Source organism: Penicillium daleae (genome assembly GCF_028827525.1).
Source record: "Penicillium daleae strain IBT 16125 chromosome Unknown utg000002l_segment0_segment0, whole genome shotgun sequence".
NCBI lineage: Eukaryota > Fungi > Ascomycota > Eurotiomycetes > Eurotiales > Aspergillaceae > Penicillium > Penicillium daleae.
The window spans coordinates 968,222-987,249 of record NW_026623150.1 but is presented as its reverse complement, the minus strand read 5'-3'; the positions used below and the strand labels follow the sequence as shown (position 1 = coordinate 987,249).

Below are 19,028 nucleotides of genomic sequence, written 5' to 3'. Positions count from 1 at the left end.
TTCAGTCTCCAAAATATACTTCTGGGACCTATCTGGCATAAAATTCTGCACTCAACACAAAATCCCCCAAAACATAGCTAGTATTGACTTGAGGGTAAGCCACAATCTCTGGATCCAAGTTAGCTTGTTTTTGCTTATTTTAATCATCATTATCTGACCGTTGATAAGGCCTCTTTGTCAAATTAACCTTCCGCGGAGAACGATGCCCAAGGCGCTTTCATGCCTGAGGCAGCACTGCGATTTTTTCAGCACATCACATGATCAGTATTTCCCCACTATCGAGGGGACCGTTGAATGCGGCGTCTTATGTCTCATCCATCGCATCGTGAGTCTGGCTGGTCTTAGCTGATCAATGATTGCTCTAGCGCCGATCGTGAGTTACCCACATCCCGTTGCTCAAATACCGCTTGCGTGGTTTCGGACCCGTATGCATCTATAAATCTTGTGACTCCATCCAAGTCAGCATGCTACGCTATACATCTGCCCCTCCACCTTGCCTGCAGGAGCTACTTTGATGCACGATATTCGGAGCTTACTTTGCTAACAGCCCCGAGAAGATGACTCCCGAGCTGTGTCATGATCAGAGCGCATTAAACAACCGAGTCAAACGATCCGACTTGTCTCGATAAAGATGGCAAGCACTCGTGATTCCCATTCGTTCGCTGTATGTGCCTGACTCGCTGAGGAGGCGAAGATGCATCTCCTTCCTGGAAATTGCAAATTACTAACGTGAAAATAGTGCGATGAGTGCCGGCTCCGAAAGTCGAGGGTAAGATTCAATTCGAAGTATGACCCCCTCTGTAAATATGGCGCTCATGCTGGCTTTAGTGTTCGAAAGAGAGGCCTGTTTGTTTGCAATGTCAGCAATTGAACAAGGAATGCAAGTACAGTCCGAAGGTCACCCGGAGTCCATTGACGCGGCAGTAAGCATCTTTCTCTCATTCCAAGAGGATAAACAGAGAAGGCTAACGATTCGCTGAAGGCACTTGACCTATGTTGAAGACCGCTTGCATGCTTTTGAAACAGCTTTAGGCAGGTTGTTTCCTGGAGGTGACCTGGATGCCACCCTTCGATCTCTTTTGCAGAACCCAGAGGCTCCCAAGGCACCCTCTTCAAAATCGTCTTCGAGACATTCGACTCCAGCAAAGCCCGAGGCAGAGCGGACTGAACCTGCACCCGAGGCCCTGCCTCAGCAAGCTGATGGCTTTGACTGGGCCGAGAAGGAGCTTGTCTTAGGGGACCTGGCTGATGGAATGGCCGCATTGTCCATTAAGCCGGAGGGAGCCGGCTATTTCGGTTTGTTTATGCCCTTGTGATTTCTACGGCAAAGGTCTCATTGTTTGAATAGGAGCTTCGTCTAGTGTTGTCCCGCTGAGAGCGCTTTTTGACCATGGGTTTGACCTGAACATACCGGTCCGCGCATCAAGATCTGGTGGCGTACCACTCAAAGCACAACTTCTTGAAAGTGCTCCGTCTGGCTTGATTGAACAAGCGTTCATCGACGCATATTTCCTGAATTATCATACGAGCTATCCGTTTGTTCACGAACCAACCTTCCGAGCGCAGTTCAATGAACCCTCTCTTCGACCTCACGGTACTGCTTGGCAGATTCTACTCAATACCATTTTAGCACTTGGTGCATGGAGTATTGGAGATGACAGCTCAGACCTCGATGTAACCTTCTACCAGGAAGCCCGAGCCTGTCTACAGCAATCATCTGTCTTCGAAACTGGAAACTTGACGTTGGTCCAGGCATTGTTACTCCTGAGTAACTATGCTCAAAAACGGAACAAGCCTAACACTGGTTGGAATTATCTGGGCCTGGCTGTCCGTATGGCTATGAGTCTGGGTTTACATAAGGAGTTCCCGGGATGGAAGATCAGTCTTCTCCAGCGAGAGATCCGCCGCCGACTATGGTGGGGCGTGTTCATATTTGACAGTGGTGCTGCAAAGACCTTTGGTCGCCCTATTCTTCTTCCAGAGGAGTGTGTCATGGACTGCAAACAAGTCTTGAATATTCATGACGATGTGAGTACTACCGCTCCGAGATGCAAGACGTTCTTCAAGCTAACATCGAAACTCCTAGGCTTTAACTCCGGAAACAATTACACTGCCTCCCGAATCAGCTGGACCCACCCTCTATTCCGGCTTGATCGCACAAGCCCAGTTTCATCTCCTGACCAACAGCGTGTATCAGCGCTTGATCTCCAGCCCTAGCATCACCCCCGAAGAAACGTTGAACCTACAGAAGCCCATGGAAGAGTGGTATAGCAATTTACCATCATATATGCACTATCCACTACAACCTCTTGCCGTGCATCCAACACAACCAGATCCAGACAACCTTGCCCTCGTTCGGAACCGAATTTTATGGCGAAACTGGAATCTGACTATTCTCATCTACCGCCCAATCCTGCTTCGGTGGGCCGCTCGTCGCTGGGGTCCTCACAGCGGTGTCTCTGATGTATCATCCGTTACATCGTCCGAAGGTGGCCATGAAGATCCTTGTGAGACAGAATGCCGCTTACGCTGTTTCCAAAATGCACGGCTCACTATCTCCTCGATCTCCGAGTACATGGAAAACTACATGTGCACCAGAATTGGAGCGTGGTATATGCTGTAAGTTTCGAGCACTCATCTTCCCTTCTGCCAGCCACTCGTCTATACTTTGCTAACTTCCATTCTCCACCAGCTACTTCCTTTTCCAAGCTGGTCTTATCCCCATCGTCCTTCTGATGACCGATCCCTCAAATCCAGATGCTCCGACCTGGCTGCAAGTTATTGAGACCACAAAAGCCCTTCTGACACACCCGTCCCTTGGCAATAATCAACTCGCTCTCCGATGCTATGAGGTCATCAACCGACTTCTGGGCCCATCGCCAAGCATCATGTCTAACCTTCCACCTCATCAACAAAACACCCAACAGCCCTTCCATCAACAGCCGCCGCAGCAAGGTTTCATGCCGTTCCCAGAACAGTTGTTTGGTGACCCCGGGTTTGGAGGCAGTCTATTCCCAGTGGAACAGCATATGCCTAGCCCAGGCGGCATGGACTTTTCAGAATGGGTTAATTACCCAGGTGTCGAGTGATTTTCAGTGACTTGGAGGGTTCAGGACGGGAAATGTACATGAGAATTTGTATTGAACATATGACTTTTCTCCCGCACGTAGTCAAGTTTGTACTTAAACCGAAATATCTACCAATATCCGCGCTTACTCCAGTTCTGATGCGATTTGTCTTTTTTTTCCCGTAGTGAATAGGCATTAGAGAAGGCACGAAGTCAACCAGCTCAGCCACCCTCCACGTCTACTGATCTGCGCTGAAGAATTGGCCTCAGCAGCCGACTTCTCATACAGAAATTCATCAATGTACTCGTCATCCGGTTCATCGAGGTATCTTTCCGTCCGAAGCGCCGCAATAGATACGAGATTCAGCGAGAACGCGCCTTCCTGCTCTCCAAAGAAACTATACGAAAGTCAATACCTGCACAACGCAGCCAAAGAGGGAAAGTACCACACACCTCCTAATCATAATTCCGAATCTCTTGATATTCTTCAAATCCAACGGCTCGGCATCATACTTATCCTTCCCACGATACGTCGGCCTAAAATCGCTCCACTTGATACAGATCGTCCGACGCCCCTCCGCCCGGAAATCAAATTCCCAGCTTATGGTGCTTTGCTCCCGGCCATCCGGGCGCTTGGGGAGAATCTCATCCTTCAACGTAAGCGTGTAGAGCTTGCCATCTGCGCTGTCGATAACCAATTCGATTCCGTCGTACGCGGAGAGATTCCATGTTCGGTCTTCGCCTCGAGTGCGTTGCGATGCGAATCCGGCTCCACCAAGGGTCTTGATATCAAGGGTTCCGTGGAACTTGGCGATCAATGAGGATGCAGAGCCGGTCAGTTCGGATTGAGAGGAGCCGCCGCGGACACGGTCATCGGAGGCGGTCCAGTCGTTTTGAGACCAGGCTCTGCGTGTAAGTGGAATTGGTTAGCATTCATAACGACCATAACGACTTCGAGAATGAAGAATCACAATCGACATACCGAGCTCCACCAAAGAGAGGAAGATGGGATACCGGTGCCATTTTGCAATGCTTTACTTTCTGAATGCCTTGAGAAGATGTGGTGGAGATGGATATAGAGTGGAGGCGGTGTCGTTGCTACACAGTATGGCGTCATCGCTGTTGGCAAACCAGATGGCGGGGGTTAACAACAGTGAACATTGTTATTCCTATTATCAAGTTAAGATTAATTATTTACACATAGGATGACTGAAAATAAAAATGCATGGAATATTCTATAACCAAAATGATTCCCATCCTATTCTAGCCTTCAAAATGCTCAAGTGGGTATCTGAATCCTGTCTATGTACAATCCTTCATAACTCCATCGCCGTGCTCGCCTTCTTTATGCAACATTTCCAATTATTTCTCTTCAGCCAGGGACATTGGCGCATCGAGATCACTGTTCAATCCATCCAGGCCGTGGAAGCCCTCCTCGATAACCCACTTCTGACCCTGCGCGGGCCTGTGCAGTACATGGCAGCTGGCGCCGACAACGAGCAAGCCTGGGGGACGAGAGCCTGCTTCTTCAAATGCACGGCAGATATGCTCAAGTGTTGAACGAACAACACGCTGGTCGGGACACGAAGCACGCTCCACGATCGCACAGGGCGTGTCTTTCGGCCAGAGAGTGCGTGACCGGGTCGAGTCTTCTGCAGAGTGCGTCGTAAGAGACTCAACAAGTGCGGTCAGTCGATGGAGAGCCATCAGGAATACGACAGTCTGAGTAGGCACATATGCTGGAGGCTCTGGAGCAGCACCCTTCCGGCCAGTTCCCGTGCAGACCAGAACCTGGTCAGATACGCCGCGGTGGGTAGCGGGAATATCGGCGAACAGAGACGCACTCATAGCGCTAGTAATACCGGGAAGCACAACAGGAGTGTAGCCTTGATCCCGGAAGAACTCGAATTCCTCGGCGCCGCGACCATAAAGATATGGGTCTCCTTGTTTCAGGCGGAGGACTTGCTGTCCCTTCCGCAGGGATGCAAGACCCATCTGCAAGAACTCTTCTTGAGCTTGGTCGGCATTGCCAGGAAACTTGCGTGCAATGTGAACTTCCGTCCTGCGAGGGATGAGTTCCAGCACTGGTGCCGGAACGAGCTTATCGGCCAGAATGATGTCGGCAGTCTGAATGGCATTGTATGTGGCCCGAGTAAGCATGTCTGGGTGTCCCGGCCCAGAGCCAGCCAACACAATCTTGCCCTTCTTTGCCACGCCATTGGCCCCGTTGGTCTCTGACTCGGCGTCTTTGCTAGATGAGTACGCTTTGAGAATAGTATCGATATCCGCATCAGTGATCGAAACAAGTTTTCGAAGAGGCCAGTATTCGCAAATTTGTGACAACCAACGCATGCGACGGGTCTTTGCTGCAGATGCATCGTCTTCCGTTATGAGAGTATTGAATGTATGTTTCTGGCCCGAAGCATCATCGTCATCGCCGTCCATATTCGACTCGCCGAGTCCGGTGTCATTATCTTCTTCCCAGAGCCTGCGGCGCACACTACCAAGTCGATCGATGGCCAATCCAAGGTCGGCCGGAAGGAAAGCAGCAATCTCTCTGCGCAGACGAGATGCAAGCTTGCAGCCACGACCAGAGGTTGTGATTCCAATATGCAGTGGACCATCGGAATAGGTCGAAAGTAGCGTGAACGAACACAACTCCGGGGCATCAGACACGTTGACGGGGATTCGCAAGCGCCGGCAGAGCTTCGAGATATTTGCGCCTAAGCAAGCCATGGTCAGCAATATTCCCATCTCAGGCCATTGACCGACCGAAAAACTTACTCAATGGATCACTGCCACCCAAGGTGACGAAGACTGTGTCCACCACACGATCCACCTCCTCTCGACCCAGACTAGTCAAGTCATCATCTTGAAATTCGCGACGCACCCATTGTGCCGAGCCATTGGAGATCTGGTCTGCAAGAGTAAAATGAAGGCCGGCCGTCTCCGGCGCAATGATAATGGGCCTCGCGCCAGCTTCAAGACTTTTGGCGCATCGAGCGGCAGCCAAAGGATTGGCTCCGACAATCAAATGAACTTGCGATTCAACATTCCATGCTGTCATTAACGGCACCGGGTTAACCCCGTTGGAGGTGTCCTTCATGGTGTCGTGCCGTGCCGCAAAGTGCGGGATACCCCTCCAGATAGTGGCGCTTCAAGACACAAGGTATAGATGCTGCTGTAAAGGCAGAGGGAGCAAAGAGAGACCTCAGAATGATATGAATGGGCTCTGAATACTCAGATATATGGAATGGAGTCCGATAAAGGCCCGGAACCGTATATGCAGGCTGCTGCAACTTCCGCGGAGATCGAGAAATTACTCCGGACTGAGTAAATGGCCAGTCACGATTGGTGATAAGCCGCTGATAAGGACCCTGTCACTTTATCGGATGAGCAATCGCAACGCCACCGCGCAAAGTATGCAAGCTGGCGACTTGACAAAAAGGAAGAAAACGGCGGCAAGATCGCCAGTTCAGAAGAAGATACGAATATCGACTCGAGGTGCCTCTCACAGACTGTTAGTCAATTTTGTGGCCGAAATTTTTCTATACATCTGCAAATCCCGAAATGGCCTAGGGCCAAATTGCGTGATTGCGATGCGCTTACCTAATCCCCATTCCTGGGGCCTCCAGTTGGCAGTCTGCACTAAGCACAAGAGGCTCTCTAGACCGATCTTCAGGCTTTAATAGTCGCTAAAGACTCTAGTATAAGCTCTAGAAGTCTTTAGGAATGAGTGTTGGTCTCGAATCCATTCATCCTAGCAGTCCCCTAATTGATGATAGTGTCCGAACGACGAGGACTAGAGTTCTCACTTGGCTGATTACTCTCTGAGATGACTTATATTCTGAATCCCCATGTCTTTGATAGGGAGCATGGAAGCATCATACTTTGAAAGTCCAAAATAATGAATCAATCCTCTGTTAACTTAGTTATTTTGTTGCAGTTTATGTCAGTTGGCCACGGGCGGGTGTTGATAGGATCACGTGAGGCGGAGCTTGCAGCTTCCAAGCCCAAGCCTCAAGGGCGGACCCCCCAGAGCTCCAGCATCACCGTCATCCGTCATCACCTGTTCTACGTGTACTTCCCATCGCCGTGCTGGTACTTCGCAGTACCATTATCTAATTCCTCTCGTTTTCCCTTCCTCCTTCGCCCGTAAACCGATCCACGAGACTCCCATTCACATTCGTCATCATGTCCGCTGGCGTGCTGAAGCCCGAGAAGGACTTCACCAAGGACGCCGACAAGCTGATCCCGGAAGCTGAGGCCCTTGCCAAGGTGCGACTCACCGATCTCATCAATGGCTGTACTATAAATACTAACTTCGCCCAAAATCAGACCGATGTCCAAGGCGCGATCGACAAGTTGTTGGTGTTGGAGAAGCAAGCCCGACAGGTACGCTGTCCCGTCATCGCCCATCCCCCCAATTCATCCCAAGCTGACCGCGGTCGTGTTAAACAATAGGCTTCTGATCTCGCCACGACCTCCCGCCTCCTGATTGCCATCGTCACCATTAGCAAGAACTCCGGTGACTGGAGCCTTCTCAACGACCAAGTGCTCGTCCTCTCCAAGAAACATGCTCAGCTTAAGCAGGCGACGACGCGGATGGTGCAGGAGGTGATGAAGTTTTTGGATGATACGCCAAACCTCGACGTCAAGCTCTCGGTAATCGAGACTCTCCGAACGGTCACTGAAGGCAAGGTAAGATACCAACAATTTCGTTTGGAGAACCCTCGCCTAGGCCAGACACTGACATCAGCCTTTCAAAGATTTTCGTCGAAGTTGAGCGAGCTCGCGTCACCCGTATCCTGTCGAATATCAAGAAGTCACAAGGCGACCTCAATGCCGCGGCCGACATCCTGTGCGAGTTGCAGGTGGAGACATTTGGATCTATGACCCGAAGGGAAAAGACCGAATTCATCCTGGAGCAGGTTGGGCTGTGTATTGAGCGTGGAGACTGGACACAGGCCTCGATCCTCATCCGCAAGATTAACAAGCGGTACTTTGCCCGGAAACCAAAGAAGAGTGCCGAAGAGATTGAGAAGCTCAAGAAGCAGGCGGAGGAGCGAGAGAAGACCCGTGGACCGGATGAGGCTCCTATGGAGGTGGATGACGATGTGACCGATCTTAAGCTGCGTTACTATGACCAGCAGATTACTCTGGCCAACCACGATTACAAGTACCTTGATGTCTGCAAGCACTACCGAGAAGTTTTGGACACTGAGGCGGTCGAGAAGAGCCCCGCACAGCTGCGTGCGGTGAGTCTAGCCCTGGTTGAGCGTGCTTCTATGAATATGCTAATGATTTCTCCGTTTTCCAGTCCCTTGCGCGCATTGTCTATTATATTGTCCTCTCTCCCTATGACAACGAACAGTCAGACCTTTTGCACCGCATCCAATCAGACCCCCGGTTGTCCCAAGTGGCCGTGGAGGCCCGCCTGGTCAAGCTGTTCACCATCCCGGAGTTGATGCGCTGGCCCATGGTCGCCGAGCAGTTTGGCCCTCATCTGTGCGAGACCGATGTGTTCGACTCCCAGGCCCAGCAGTCGGCTGATAACCAGGCTCACCGCAGATGGCAAGATCTGCGGAAGCGGGTTATCGAACACAACGTGCGTGTCGTGGCCAAGTACTACACACGCATTCAGATGCCCCGCTTGACCCAGCTGCTGGATCTGACCGAGGAGGAGACTGAGAAGTACATTAGTGAGCTGGTCACGTCGAAGACCATCTATGCCAAGATTGACCGACCCGCCCGACTAGTCAACTTTGCTAAGCCTCGGGATGCGGATGATGTGCTCAACGAGTGGAGCAGTGATATGAAGAGCCTGTTGGGTCTGTTGGAGCGGATTGATCATCTGATCACCAAGGAGGAGATGATGGCCCGTATTCTGCCATCTCGTGGCGAGAAGGCCAAGGCTCGTTGAGTCGAGAGGGTTTTGGTTGACGTGGGAATGCTGCTCCGTGTGTAAAATATCGCCGGTAGACCTGCTATGAAGAAACCAGCCACTGGATATGTGGTTTTATTGACACAGTTATATCATGACATTTGAAAAGGAAAACTGGAAGAGTAATAATTGCGCGTAGTAAAAGGCTGTCTATATGTGTATGTGATCTGCGGGCCACCCGCCCAACGTGTATATATATACCCATGGATCAGAACACCAATGCTCGTTCCACGCTAGAAAGGAACATCCATGTCGTTAACATCCTCCTCATCTGCCTTCTTCCCCCCACCGCTCTTCTCCAATTGTTCTCGAATGAACCGCACAGCAGCATCTAAGTATGGCCGCTGACTCGGCAAAAAATGACCACCGGGATGCCAAACCACCAAACCATCCTTCTCCGGCTCACCGGCACAAGCCTCAATCAACGCACGACTCCTTGACTCCTCCACAACCGCATCCAAAGATCCCAGCACATGTAACACTGGCGTCTGAACAGGAGGACTCTCGTAGAACCCACGATACCGCGCCCCCGGAGACCGGAACCCACTATACGCAATCGCAAACTTGAACGGCGGATGCTGGAGCGCAGCAAAGGACGCTGGGAAGGGTATCCCCGGCGCACCCTCAGACTCATCTTTCTCAAACTTCGCAAAGGCCTCTTGCCGCCCAGTCTCCAACAACCCCGCGATCATGCCCACCATGGCGGCGCCTTGCGAGAATCCAATCACGCCGTCGAAGGGGCCCTCTTCTGAGAGAACCTTGGCCACGGCGGCGAGACCGTCTTCTAAGCCCTGGTATAGAGGGGGTGTGGCTGTATTGGATCGGCGGAACCACCCGTATGCTTCAATTTCGTCTTCTGGTTCTCCGCCTCCCTCGGACGGCTCGTAGCCGGGGATATCGCTGGGTTTTAGGCGGAGGGGCCCGGTTGGGTAGATTGCGGAGACTTCGTGCAGAGGAAAGGCCTTTTGGATGTGTTTGACTAGGGCGCGGCTCTTTGCGTGGAACAGGGATCCAGACTGGGTGTAGCCATGGAGCATGAGGATTTTCAGCGGTTGGCGCGCCGAGGCTGACGGACTGGGAGCCATGGTGGTGAGGGAGTGACTAGATGGATTTGAATGGTTCAATAAAAGCGACAGTCTGCGAGAAGCAACTCTCGACATAGAAAAGGAGGGGGAGTATAGAAAGGAGAGAGAAGGGAATGGGCGTGGAAAGTCAGCGAAGGAATTGGGGAGACTCGATAAGGAGCGATAAGATAAGGTTGTGATAAGACTGGGCGGAGTTTGGTCCCCGCCCACTTTTCAAGCTGGTCCCTGCAGTCCCATTTCGTCACATCAACAAACCTCTCTCTTCCAAGTATATCCAACTTCACATTGACATACAAAATCCATCATGTCGACTCAGCAAAACAATGTCAACCTTGAGGCCCTTGATGCCAAGATGAATGAGCTCATCGAGTATGTTCATCTCGCACTCCAGTCTTGAAAACTACCATCGCATTCCCCATAGCCCGAGCAGCCATACGATATTCCCTCCAAACATTGCTGTGCATTCACCAGACTCTTAAGGCACAATTCCCTTACTCAAGAGACCCCCAGAACTACGACTTAATGATAACCAACTCTTCCAAACAGAGCATTCGAAGCCCATCCGCAACTTCAGCCTCCCACCCCTCACCCCACGGCCTTTTTCCTCTTCGACTTCATCAAAAACACCCACAACGCCCTGAAGAGAGTCGACGCCTCAAAGTACGCCTCAGGTGACCGCCAGGCCCGCGAGGCCGTTCAAGAAGTCGTCGGCCGCAACCAGTTCGCCAGCGTCCTGCTCACCGATTCCTCGGGCAAACTGGCCATGATGACGGGCAGCGACCCGTCGAACCCGATTGACTTTGGACCAACCATCAAAGCCAAGGCCGCTGCGGTGACTGAAGTTTAAGATAGGACGACCTCATGCGTTCTATAAACCTTTGTCATGGTAGCGTTTGGAGCCCTTTGATTCCCATTTCGTACACTACAATTTGGTTTCTTACGAAGTCGAAAGCGCAAAGTACCAGTCATTTCCGCTGGGATTGAGGACGATTTCGATTTTCCATCCGTTCTTTCACGATCTTTATTTCATGATGACAATGTCTTTCGTTCAAATGGACCAACAAATATATAAAACGTCATACCTCAAACACTGTATATCCACATGCGTAATTACAGTAAAAGTTGTTGATTGTTGCATCGTGTGGATCTAAAGTATATTTCCAGCCCTGTAGTACCTCTACATCGTATGATATCACCCGGATAGCAAGAGACTGGAAAATATTACCCGGTACCTAACAGCCTTCAACACTCACTTCAGTGCTGCAATATCACCGGGCCGGACGAGAGCAAAGCAGCGCGACGCGTACTCTGTTAGAAACGCCAATTTCATCCTCTGCGCCATTCTATTTCGCACTGCATCATTGGAATATACCAGAATAAACCATTGTTTTCGATTGAGTACCCTTAAACATGATGTCATGCATCGAAGGCACTACACGCTGTGCCTGGCCAAGATTCTCACCCGTGCGCGGTTTTACGTCGTTCGGGTGGGGAATGCACGTCCTCGGCTGTGGGGGTTGGAGCCTGAGGGGGTGAAGGGCGTCCGGGTATTTGGGTAGAATGACGTTGAGTATTTGGGAAATAGAGACAAGGACATACTGTGCATTGTCTGGACTGTTTCCTGCTTATTGGAACTACGGAGTCCTGATTGTGTAAGTAGGATAGATTTAGTATTGTACTTGTGTGGCCTAGGCACAAGGGCATAACTAGTTAGCCCCAAGTGTATAGAATAGAGGCGATGACTACCGATCACAGCCAAGAATCTATAATCGACAATAGATAGGAGTGTCTACAACTATTACCCAAGTGCAGAGTCTCTACTCCATACTCTAGTCTTCTACGCAAGCAGCTCAAGTATCGGGGACACCTCTATTCGAGTATGACGCCATTTACAAAGACATGCAAATACATAAAAACACAAAACAGAGTAACAAAAGCACAGCACCAAGTCAAGCAAGGTGCCTCTGTGCCAGATATCCGGAACTCCCTCAGCAAAATGCCGTCGAATGCTTTTTGGGGGGTGGTGCGAGACAGGGGGCGAGTCATTCCATCTTCTATCTGTCATCCAGTCGCAACAGAAGAAACCGAGAAAAACCAGGAATAAAAGATAATAAAAAAACGAACGCTGTAAAAAACAGCACCATCAAGCAAGGCAAGAAAAAGCAATTAGGAAGTGGGAGAGAGCGCGGAATTGGTCAAAAGTGTCACATATCAAATTTTTTGGGGTGTGTTTCATGGGAAACAGAAAAGAAAGAAGGAAAGGTGGTATGAATCATAACATATCATAGCCAGTCCTTGGACCCTCGAGAAAGGAACAAAAAAGAAAGACCTCCCTTCAATCAGATATCTTTCGAATCGAAAACCGAAGGTGGTTTTTGTTTTTGTCTTCATCGGCGTTCCAAGGTGGCTTTCCCCCTCTCTCCCCCCTTCCTCCATCGTTATCCCGTGAATAAGAAAAAGAAAATCGGCAAAAGGTGTGAGTAAAGAGAAAAGGTTGATTTGGTATGTGACATTTTGACGGGCGGTCTCCGTAAGTACCGAACCGAAGCGGAGGTCAAAAACCCGGGACTGGTATTTTCATCCTAATTGCTCCATGCTATCCTCTGTGCGTTTCAACAAGACATAAAAAGAAAAAGAGATTTCATTTGCGCGTCTCGTTTACTTCCGGCGGAACGAGCAGCCCTCGGTCAGACGGGCCTTGCCACCGGTCGGCTGGCAGAGGACGGTCGAGCAGCCGGCGCAGATAACGACGGTCTGGGCGTGCGAGAAGACGGTGGTGATGGTGAAGCAGCCGGGGCACTTGACGTCCATGAAGAAGGAGCGGGGCTGGGGCACAAGGGTCTGTAGAGAGAAGGTGGTTCCGTCAGTCAAGACTGTTCCGTTCCATAATGTTTGTCCGTATTCCATCATCATCAGTTCGTCAAATTTCCATCTCTTTCCAGCAAATGATGGGCGGGCATGTGGTCGGAGGAGAGTCGATAATCGATGCTTCGGAGGTCGAGTTGTAAATCCCATCCGAGGCCCTCTGATTCCACATCCGCGTCCGCCCCATCATTTGCCGAATTCATCTCCAATCTTCATTTCCCATTTCCATCAGAATCCGGATTCATCGTACCTTCAGCTTGTGCTTGCGAGCCTCAGCCTGAGGCGTGGGGTTGAGGAGGTCGACCGCGAGAACCTATCAACAAGGAGGTCACGTTAGCAAATGAAGAGTTTGACGGCTAAGGGGGGAAAATCTCGATGCAGCCGTTCGGACTGTCCCCAGGGGTTGGGAGAAAATCGTGATCGAGCCGGACGAGTAGGTATCGAGATAGAGCAGGTGCAGAACTCACCATCTTGACGGTTATTGATCAGCGAGGGAGTTGATGAATGGCGCTGATGGCGATGGCCTTGTGTGAACACGGAATGGAGGGTAGCAGAAGTTTGAGAGGATTTGATGGGGTAGGGTTTGTGCCCTCGCTTGACTGCTCGTTTCGGGTAGGCGTGGTGGATGGGCTTCCGCCAATAATACTGCCAATATCACACCGCCTTGGTTTTGCCGGCCAGTCCCAAGGGTCTGCCTGGACAATCGGGCAATCAGTCAAGTGCTTATCAACAATCAAAGTATGGTCGAAGCTTTCTATACCTGGATGCTTGCTATACAAACACATCGCATGCACTCGTCTGAAACGTCTCACATTACACTTAAAAATTCTATAACACGGAGCAACCCGATGCTGAAAAGCTTATATACTGGCTGAAAACAAATCATTAGGACAACCACCCCCACTGGTCTTGCCGCTTCCTCGAATAATGTTCCGACCCGAGTTCAACGCCTCGATCTTGGTCTCGATGTCTTCCCCGCAATTCGCCCTCTATGGCGAGACGCTTGTTTTTGTTGTTGTGTCTCGTGGTGAACGAGGTTGAACTGTTCTTCACACACGAGCTCAATTATTTGTGCTCCCATCAATGCACTGTACCGCAGTCTGGTAATGACTGCTTATAGGGTCTTCTTCTCCGTGCCCTCGACGGAAGCCTTAATGGCCGCGCCGTCCTTACGCTCGGTCTCCTCGACGTACGGGTGCTTGATGGTCAAGCACCAGATGTCAAGGTGGTCGCAAATGGTAGTGATCACATCAAACTAAGCAAATACATCAGAAAGAACCAATCACAGAGATCAGTAAAAGGGAGCGAGACTTACCACGAAGCTACCATAGATGCCAATCGCCAACCCTAGGCATCCAAACACAAACATCACTTGGTTGGCCCCATGCCCAAGCACGGGGTTTGCCCAAAGACCCACCGCGGCTCCGGCGCTGTCCAGCACACCGAGAGCCAGAGGGTATAGCAGGATGTTGTGGTACGGGAACCCAGACTGCACCAAGTGACCGACAATCATGCGACCAACTGCGTACGCATTGACCAAGCCGACATACAGTCCAAAGGCAATGGTATGGTTCTCTAGGATCGTGGGGTGCAGGTACAAATACGCCGGGACCAGGGTCCAGATGGCGACCATGGGCAGCAGACCATAGAGCGGTGTGATAGGGTCGAGGCCGCGCTGGCGACGGACCTGCATAACGTGCCAGATGCTTGAGCCCGTAGCGAAGAAGAGCACGAACGCGCCGTAGATCAGGTACCACTGCGTGAAAGGCATCTCATACATTTGATCTGAGATGAAGCTCGGCTTGGCGACGCCGAGGGTCTCGAGCATGGGCTGGTGCCAGAAGCTACCGCCACCCATGTACGCGGTGATAGCGTAGACCAGGCAGAGAGTGAGGACGCCCTCGACGGGGCCCGAAATGATACCTAGAGTCAGCACCTGGGTGTAGAATTCATCCCAGGTCTGGACGTAGAAGGTCATGGTTGCTGAACAAAGCGTGTTAGATGAAAAGCGCAGAGTATCCAACGGGGGCTCGTAGCTTACACCCAAAAAGACTCAAGATGGTCATCCAAGAGTTTCCAAGGTTCATCGAGGCCGCGAAGATGAGCACTCCCAAGGCAGTGTTACACGCGTCAACGCCTACATAAAGCATGTCAGCTCAGACCTCATCCACCTGGTCTATACCGCTTGCATGCAAGCAGTCCAACAGCCAACATACTGTGATCGAACAGCTCGCCCAGCGGCCCACTCTGCCTCGTCCTCCGCCTATATCAGATCAGCAATGAGTACTTCGACTCCCGTCAAACCGGATGAAACGTACGCCTGCATGCCGTCCACAGCATCAAAGGTCTGATACAAAAACATGCCAATCGCGCAGCTCGCATACACCCAGGGCGGGCAGTCGGTGTCCATGCCGGGGTTGTACCACATCACGGTTAGGAAATTAAGTACCACGAAGAGGAATCCAGTCAAGGTAATCTAGACAGCGGCCATTAATTAAGGTTCTCATGGTATGCAGAGTGGCTTGCCAAAAAAAAGTAAAGAGGAAGACCATTGCAAAAACCAAGGCGTGGAGAAGGACACTTACAAGATTGGGTCTATTGCACGCGAGAAATCGAGGAAAAAGCTCGTTAGCCAGACATGTCCCAAGAATTACGACTGCCGCAGGAACAGATAGCTCCAAGCCAGAAGCCGGTGACAGCTGTCCTGACGCTTGGAGCGAGCTCTTCCGCCAGATGGACCTCGCACAGGGACAACAGGAGCACTCACGCCATGTTCATGGGGAACAAATTGATAACACATTTGCTATAAAACGGCTTCAACACGTAGCGACTGATCAACGAGTGGTCGATACCGGCATACTTGTAGTTGCGCAAGTTTTGCAACAAATGTTGCCGAATGTACACCATTTTCGCGAAGCGCGGATGGTCTCTCCAAGACTGTCCTTTGTCGTCCTGTGTATTCCACTGCAAGTCCAGGTACCTCAAAAGGATAAAAAGAAACTCGCGTCCGTAACCCAACGGTTTTCCTTTCCCTCAACGCATGTATCCCTAGCGCTGGCGTGGGTCTTGGGCCAAACAAGCTTCGGCGGCGGGCCAAGCTAAGGCGTAGCGGCGGACGCGTGGTTCGAAGGGAAGCGAAGCGGACGAGGAAGGTTGTTTGGAAGGCGCAGGAGGGAGGACGAGTCGTGACGGCGTCAGGCAGGTGAAGGCCCTGGTAGGGAAAGAGAAAAAAAAGACTAAGCAGGAGACGGCCAAACTAAATTAAAGGGCCCCGCTGTCGGGGAGCGGAGCGCAGGCCGGAAAAGATGGGGCCCTGGCGACGTCGAGATCGGCGGAGGCCTTTTCTCTCCGTGCTTGGAGAGGCCACCACGACATTCACGTTTGAACTGTTTCGATTTTTTTTTTTCGGTGGTCTCTCACCCGGTAAGATCTTGCATACTGTTGCCCTGGCTTACACCGATAGTTATATATAGATCAGATTTAGTCTCTACATGCTTACCCCTGAGGAACCCCGGATTATACCTTCACCACCGCTCGGCAGCCCACGTGCAGCAACGAGACACGCTGTGGTGGTACTCAGCCGCAGTGCCAATGAGAGGCATCGCAGGGACGTTGATCGGCCGTCCAAGAGGTCCAAGAGGTGGGGTTACCCGAGGCCTTTGCTCTTTCGGTTAGACTCCCACGGTCCGTTGCGAGAAAGATGGCAACATGGCAAGAGGAGGAGATCCAAGACGGAGGACTGGAGAGATGTAGTGTATGCTTGGATTGATGCGCCATGCTTAGTTACACGATACAGAACTATAGACCTACAGCGGGAATAGCTTCGCCAGACTTCTCAACATCCTCGACAGACTTTGCACGTTTGCGCGGGAGGGCCACCGCCATCGCGCAAGAATCCGGGGTCTGCAGAACCTCGGAGATCCTAATAGAAAGATCCAGAGAGAGGACCGACCGCAGAGAAACAATATGGATGTGGGGAGAAAAAAGGTCACGGAAAAACTTCCGCCGGCTCTTCTTCGGTGGTTCCTAGGATGTTGCCCGCATTTAACCAACGGGGCTCCAGGGCATTGGAACTAGGATTCGACTCTGCATGCTTTGAATGAGAGGAACCGTCTTGTGCACCGTCTCGGCCCACCCTTCCACTCCCCATGACTGCTCCCGGCGAATCTTGCGCTCTTCCAGGTTTGCAAACTGCCACAGGTGGTGGACTGTGTTCAAGTCGCCAATCTGCACGAACCAGGCGCCCACTCCTTCCATAACCTCGCGACGGGCGTGCAGACCGCGACGCCAGTGCGTCTCCCATTCCAGAAGATTACCTGGGTGCAGAGTGTACGATCGAAGCTCAAACAAGCCACCCAGCTTGCGGGGTGGAGTCGTAGGCCAGAACGAGAACTCTTGCATCAGGGAAGTCTTCTTGCTCTTGATCAAGCTCTTGAGCTTGCGGTCGAACGCGGGGAACTCGGGGTGACTGGCAATGTTGTGCAGGGACGCATGATAGCCTTCGTACCGCTGGTATTCCCAGATGTGAACTGTAGTAGAGCAGAAGTGACCATGTTAGTCACCCATTCGAGAATCATCTGGAGGAGTATACGGGGAAAGAAAGTTACCAAAGGTGTCGTTGTCGCCCACTTGCGTGCGCCAACTGCCCACCAGGTTGACCCGGTTTTCCTCGGTGCCCGCCATGCGGGGGTACCACTGGCCCACCAGCTCCACATACTCGTCGACCTTGTCGGGCTTGACTTCATGGAACACGATGGAGTGGACGTACTTGCCGCGAGCAAGCACCTGCGAGAAAGAGCGCTCGATGTCCTTGTCGAAATGTTGACCTTCCTTGGTGCCGTAAATCAGCGAGGACAAAGGGCCTCGTTTCGATCCAGACTCCGCGGTTTGTTCTTCTCCTAGATAACGGTGCATCGCAAGTGAGCCCAATGCCGTATGGTCAAGAGTCTCAGCTGCATCATAGGCAGGGCGAACTCGTTCATAAGTGCTCGCATTGCTCACATGCGGAGCAGTGGGAGCAGACTCACGGGAAATGGAAGAGGAGGAGGATGAGGGGGCAGAAGCAGAAGCAGCGAAAGACTGACTCTCTTGCAGTTCCTTTCTCTTGCGAGCCTCCTCGAGGTTCTCGCGAAACTCTTTCTGTCGACGATTGAAGTCCTCGGCCGAGTCGGCTGTGAGGTCTCTGATGGAAGGGGCGCGGTAGGCCGCGACAGAGGAGCTGAACGGCCGCACCAGGGAGCTGGTTGCCGGGCGGATCAAGCGCGGGCTCAGCATGGTGGAGGTGTGCTCGACGAGAAGGGTGAGATGGATTTCGGATTGAAAGGAGGGGAACGGTGATAGTTTAGAGGATGGAGGGTAGACACAGGAGAGAGAAGAAGGAGAAGGAGAAGATTAGGGTTGAAAACGGAAGGGAGAGGAGGTCGACGAGTGGTGGCAAGGACGGGGGGGTTGTTGTGGAGGTGGAAACCAAATGACTCAAGGACTGAAGGACTGAAGGAGAGAGGGAGAGAGGGAGAGAGGAAGAGCAGAGGACAAGTTGAATTGGAAAGAGGGGCAAGAGGATGGAAAAGAGGAGGCAGTGATTGCTAGTGTCGCGAGAGGAGCAGGGGTGACTGGACTGGGGGGAACTAGCTACAGTACAAGCTCCAGGCCCACAGCACGCGACGGGGCCTAGAGTGCGTGCCCCGAGGGAAATCCGGGGCAGGAAACAAGTATCGGCGGAAAACGATCAAGAACAATCAGCCACGGAGGGCAGATCTCCGTCTTGGGTGCTGGAATTGCTGACTATGAGCAGTGGACTGATTTGATCGTCGGTCTGCAAGACCGAAGGAGGAGAAAGCTGGAGTTGGTGCGGGGAAAGGAGCTTGCGGGTATTTGGAGGAGTACTCGGGGTCCAGAGTGGTTGACTAACTCGACTACTGTAGCTGTATGCTTTATCGCTTGGGTAGGTTGATGGGTTAGTGGTGGAGTGGTCTGCTTTCTGTCCAAGTAGCAAGAATGAGAGGCTTGTTGATCTCCAGCATTGCTGAGCACGGAAGGGCCACAGTCATGATGACATCGAAAGACG

At 51.7% G+C, this 19,028-nt stretch overlaps 9 protein-coding genes across 9 annotated transcripts; 3 read left to right on the top strand and 6 right to left on the bottom strand.

Annotated features, from left to right (window-relative positions):
• Positions 1 to 631: 631 nt before the first annotated feature.
• N7458_001389 (putative C6 transcription factor (Gal4)) lies at positions 632 to 3,089 on the top strand (the record flags this gene model as incomplete). The annotated part of the gene is made up of 7 exons (XM_056904772.1): positions 632 to 664; positions 740 to 769; positions 829 to 923; positions 983 to 1,296; positions 1,349 to 2,028; positions 2,087 to 2,619; positions 2,693 to 3,089. The coding sequence occupies 7 exons, from the start codon at positions 632 to 634 to the stop codon at positions 3,087 to 3,089; spliced, it is 2,082 nt and encodes a 693-aa protein (XP_056768879.1).
• Positions 3,090 to 3,263: 174 nt separating this feature from the next.
• N7458_001388 (CIA30 family protein) lies at positions 3,264 to 4,090 on the bottom strand (the record flags this gene model as incomplete). Its single annotated transcript, XM_056904771.1, has 3 exons — positions 3,264 to 3,465; positions 3,521 to 3,973; positions 4,050 to 4,090. 3 exons carry the CDS (start codon positions 4,088 to 4,090, stop codon positions 3,264 to 3,266), a joined length of 696 nt encoding a protein of 231 aa, XP_056768878.1.
• A 339-nt stretch (positions 4,091 to 4,429) lies between these two features.
• On the bottom strand, positions 4,430 to 6,173 carry N7458_001387 (putative siroheme synthase; the record flags this gene model as incomplete). The annotated part of the gene is made up of 2 exons (XM_056904770.1): positions 4,430 to 5,790; positions 5,852 to 6,173. The coding sequence occupies 2 exons, from the start codon at positions 6,171 to 6,173 to the stop codon at positions 4,430 to 4,432; spliced, it is 1,683 nt and encodes a 560-aa protein (XP_056768877.1).
• A 1,088-nt stretch (positions 6,174 to 7,261) lies between these two features.
• On the top strand, positions 7,262 to 8,990 carry N7458_001386 (proteasome regulatory particle lid subunit RPN5; the record flags this gene model as incomplete). The annotated part of the gene is made up of 4 exons (XM_056904769.1): positions 7,262 to 7,462; positions 7,532 to 7,768; positions 7,837 to 8,325; positions 8,388 to 8,990. The coding sequence occupies 4 exons, from the start codon at positions 7,262 to 7,264 to the stop codon at positions 8,988 to 8,990; spliced, it is 1,530 nt and encodes a 509-aa protein (XP_056768876.1).
• A 254-nt stretch (positions 8,991 to 9,244) lies between these two features.
• On the bottom strand, positions 9,245 to 10,096 carry N7458_001385 (alpha/beta hydrolase; the record flags this gene model as incomplete). Its single annotated transcript, XM_056904768.1, has 1 exon — positions 9,245 to 10,096. One exon carries the CDS (start codon positions 10,094 to 10,096, stop codon positions 9,245 to 9,247), a length of 852 nt encoding a protein of 283 aa, XP_056768875.1.
• Positions 10,097 to 10,400: 304 nt separating this feature from the next.
• N7458_001384 (uncharacterized protein) lies at positions 10,401 to 10,943 on the top strand (the record flags this gene model as incomplete). Its single annotated transcript, XM_056904767.1, has 2 exons — positions 10,401 to 10,465; positions 10,643 to 10,943. The coding sequence occupies 2 exons, from the start codon at positions 10,401 to 10,403 to the stop codon at positions 10,941 to 10,943; spliced, it is 366 nt and encodes a 121-aa protein (XP_056768874.1).
• Positions 10,944 to 12,754: 1,811 nt separating this feature from the next.
• N7458_001383 (40S ribosomal protein eS27) lies at positions 12,755 to 13,431 on the bottom strand (the record flags this gene model as incomplete). The annotated part of the gene is made up of 3 exons (XM_056904766.1): positions 12,755 to 12,937; positions 13,212 to 13,274; positions 13,429 to 13,431. 3 exons carry the CDS (start codon positions 13,429 to 13,431, stop codon positions 12,755 to 12,757), a joined length of 249 nt encoding a protein of 82 aa, XP_056768873.1.
• Positions 13,432 to 14,075: 644 nt separating this feature from the next.
• Positions 14,076 to 15,868, bottom strand: N7458_001382 (aminoalcoholphosphotransferase; the record flags this gene model as incomplete). The annotated part of the gene is made up of 7 exons (XM_056904765.1): positions 14,076 to 14,216; positions 14,277 to 14,944; positions 15,003 to 15,098; positions 15,178 to 15,224; positions 15,280 to 15,437; positions 15,547 to 15,556; positions 15,729 to 15,868. The coding sequence occupies 7 exons, from the start codon at positions 15,866 to 15,868 to the stop codon at positions 14,076 to 14,078; spliced, it is 1,260 nt and encodes a 419-aa protein (XP_056768872.1).
• Positions 15,869 to 17,005: 1,137 nt separating this feature from the next.
• Positions 17,006 to 18,235, bottom strand: N7458_001381 (NIPSNAP family protein; the record flags this gene model as incomplete). The annotated part of the gene is made up of 2 exons (XM_056904764.1): positions 17,006 to 17,490; positions 17,569 to 18,235. The coding sequence occupies 2 exons, from the start codon at positions 18,233 to 18,235 to the stop codon at positions 17,006 to 17,008; spliced, it is 1,152 nt and encodes a 383-aa protein (XP_056768871.1).
• Between the last annotated feature and the right edge of the window lie 793 nt (positions 18,236 to 19,028).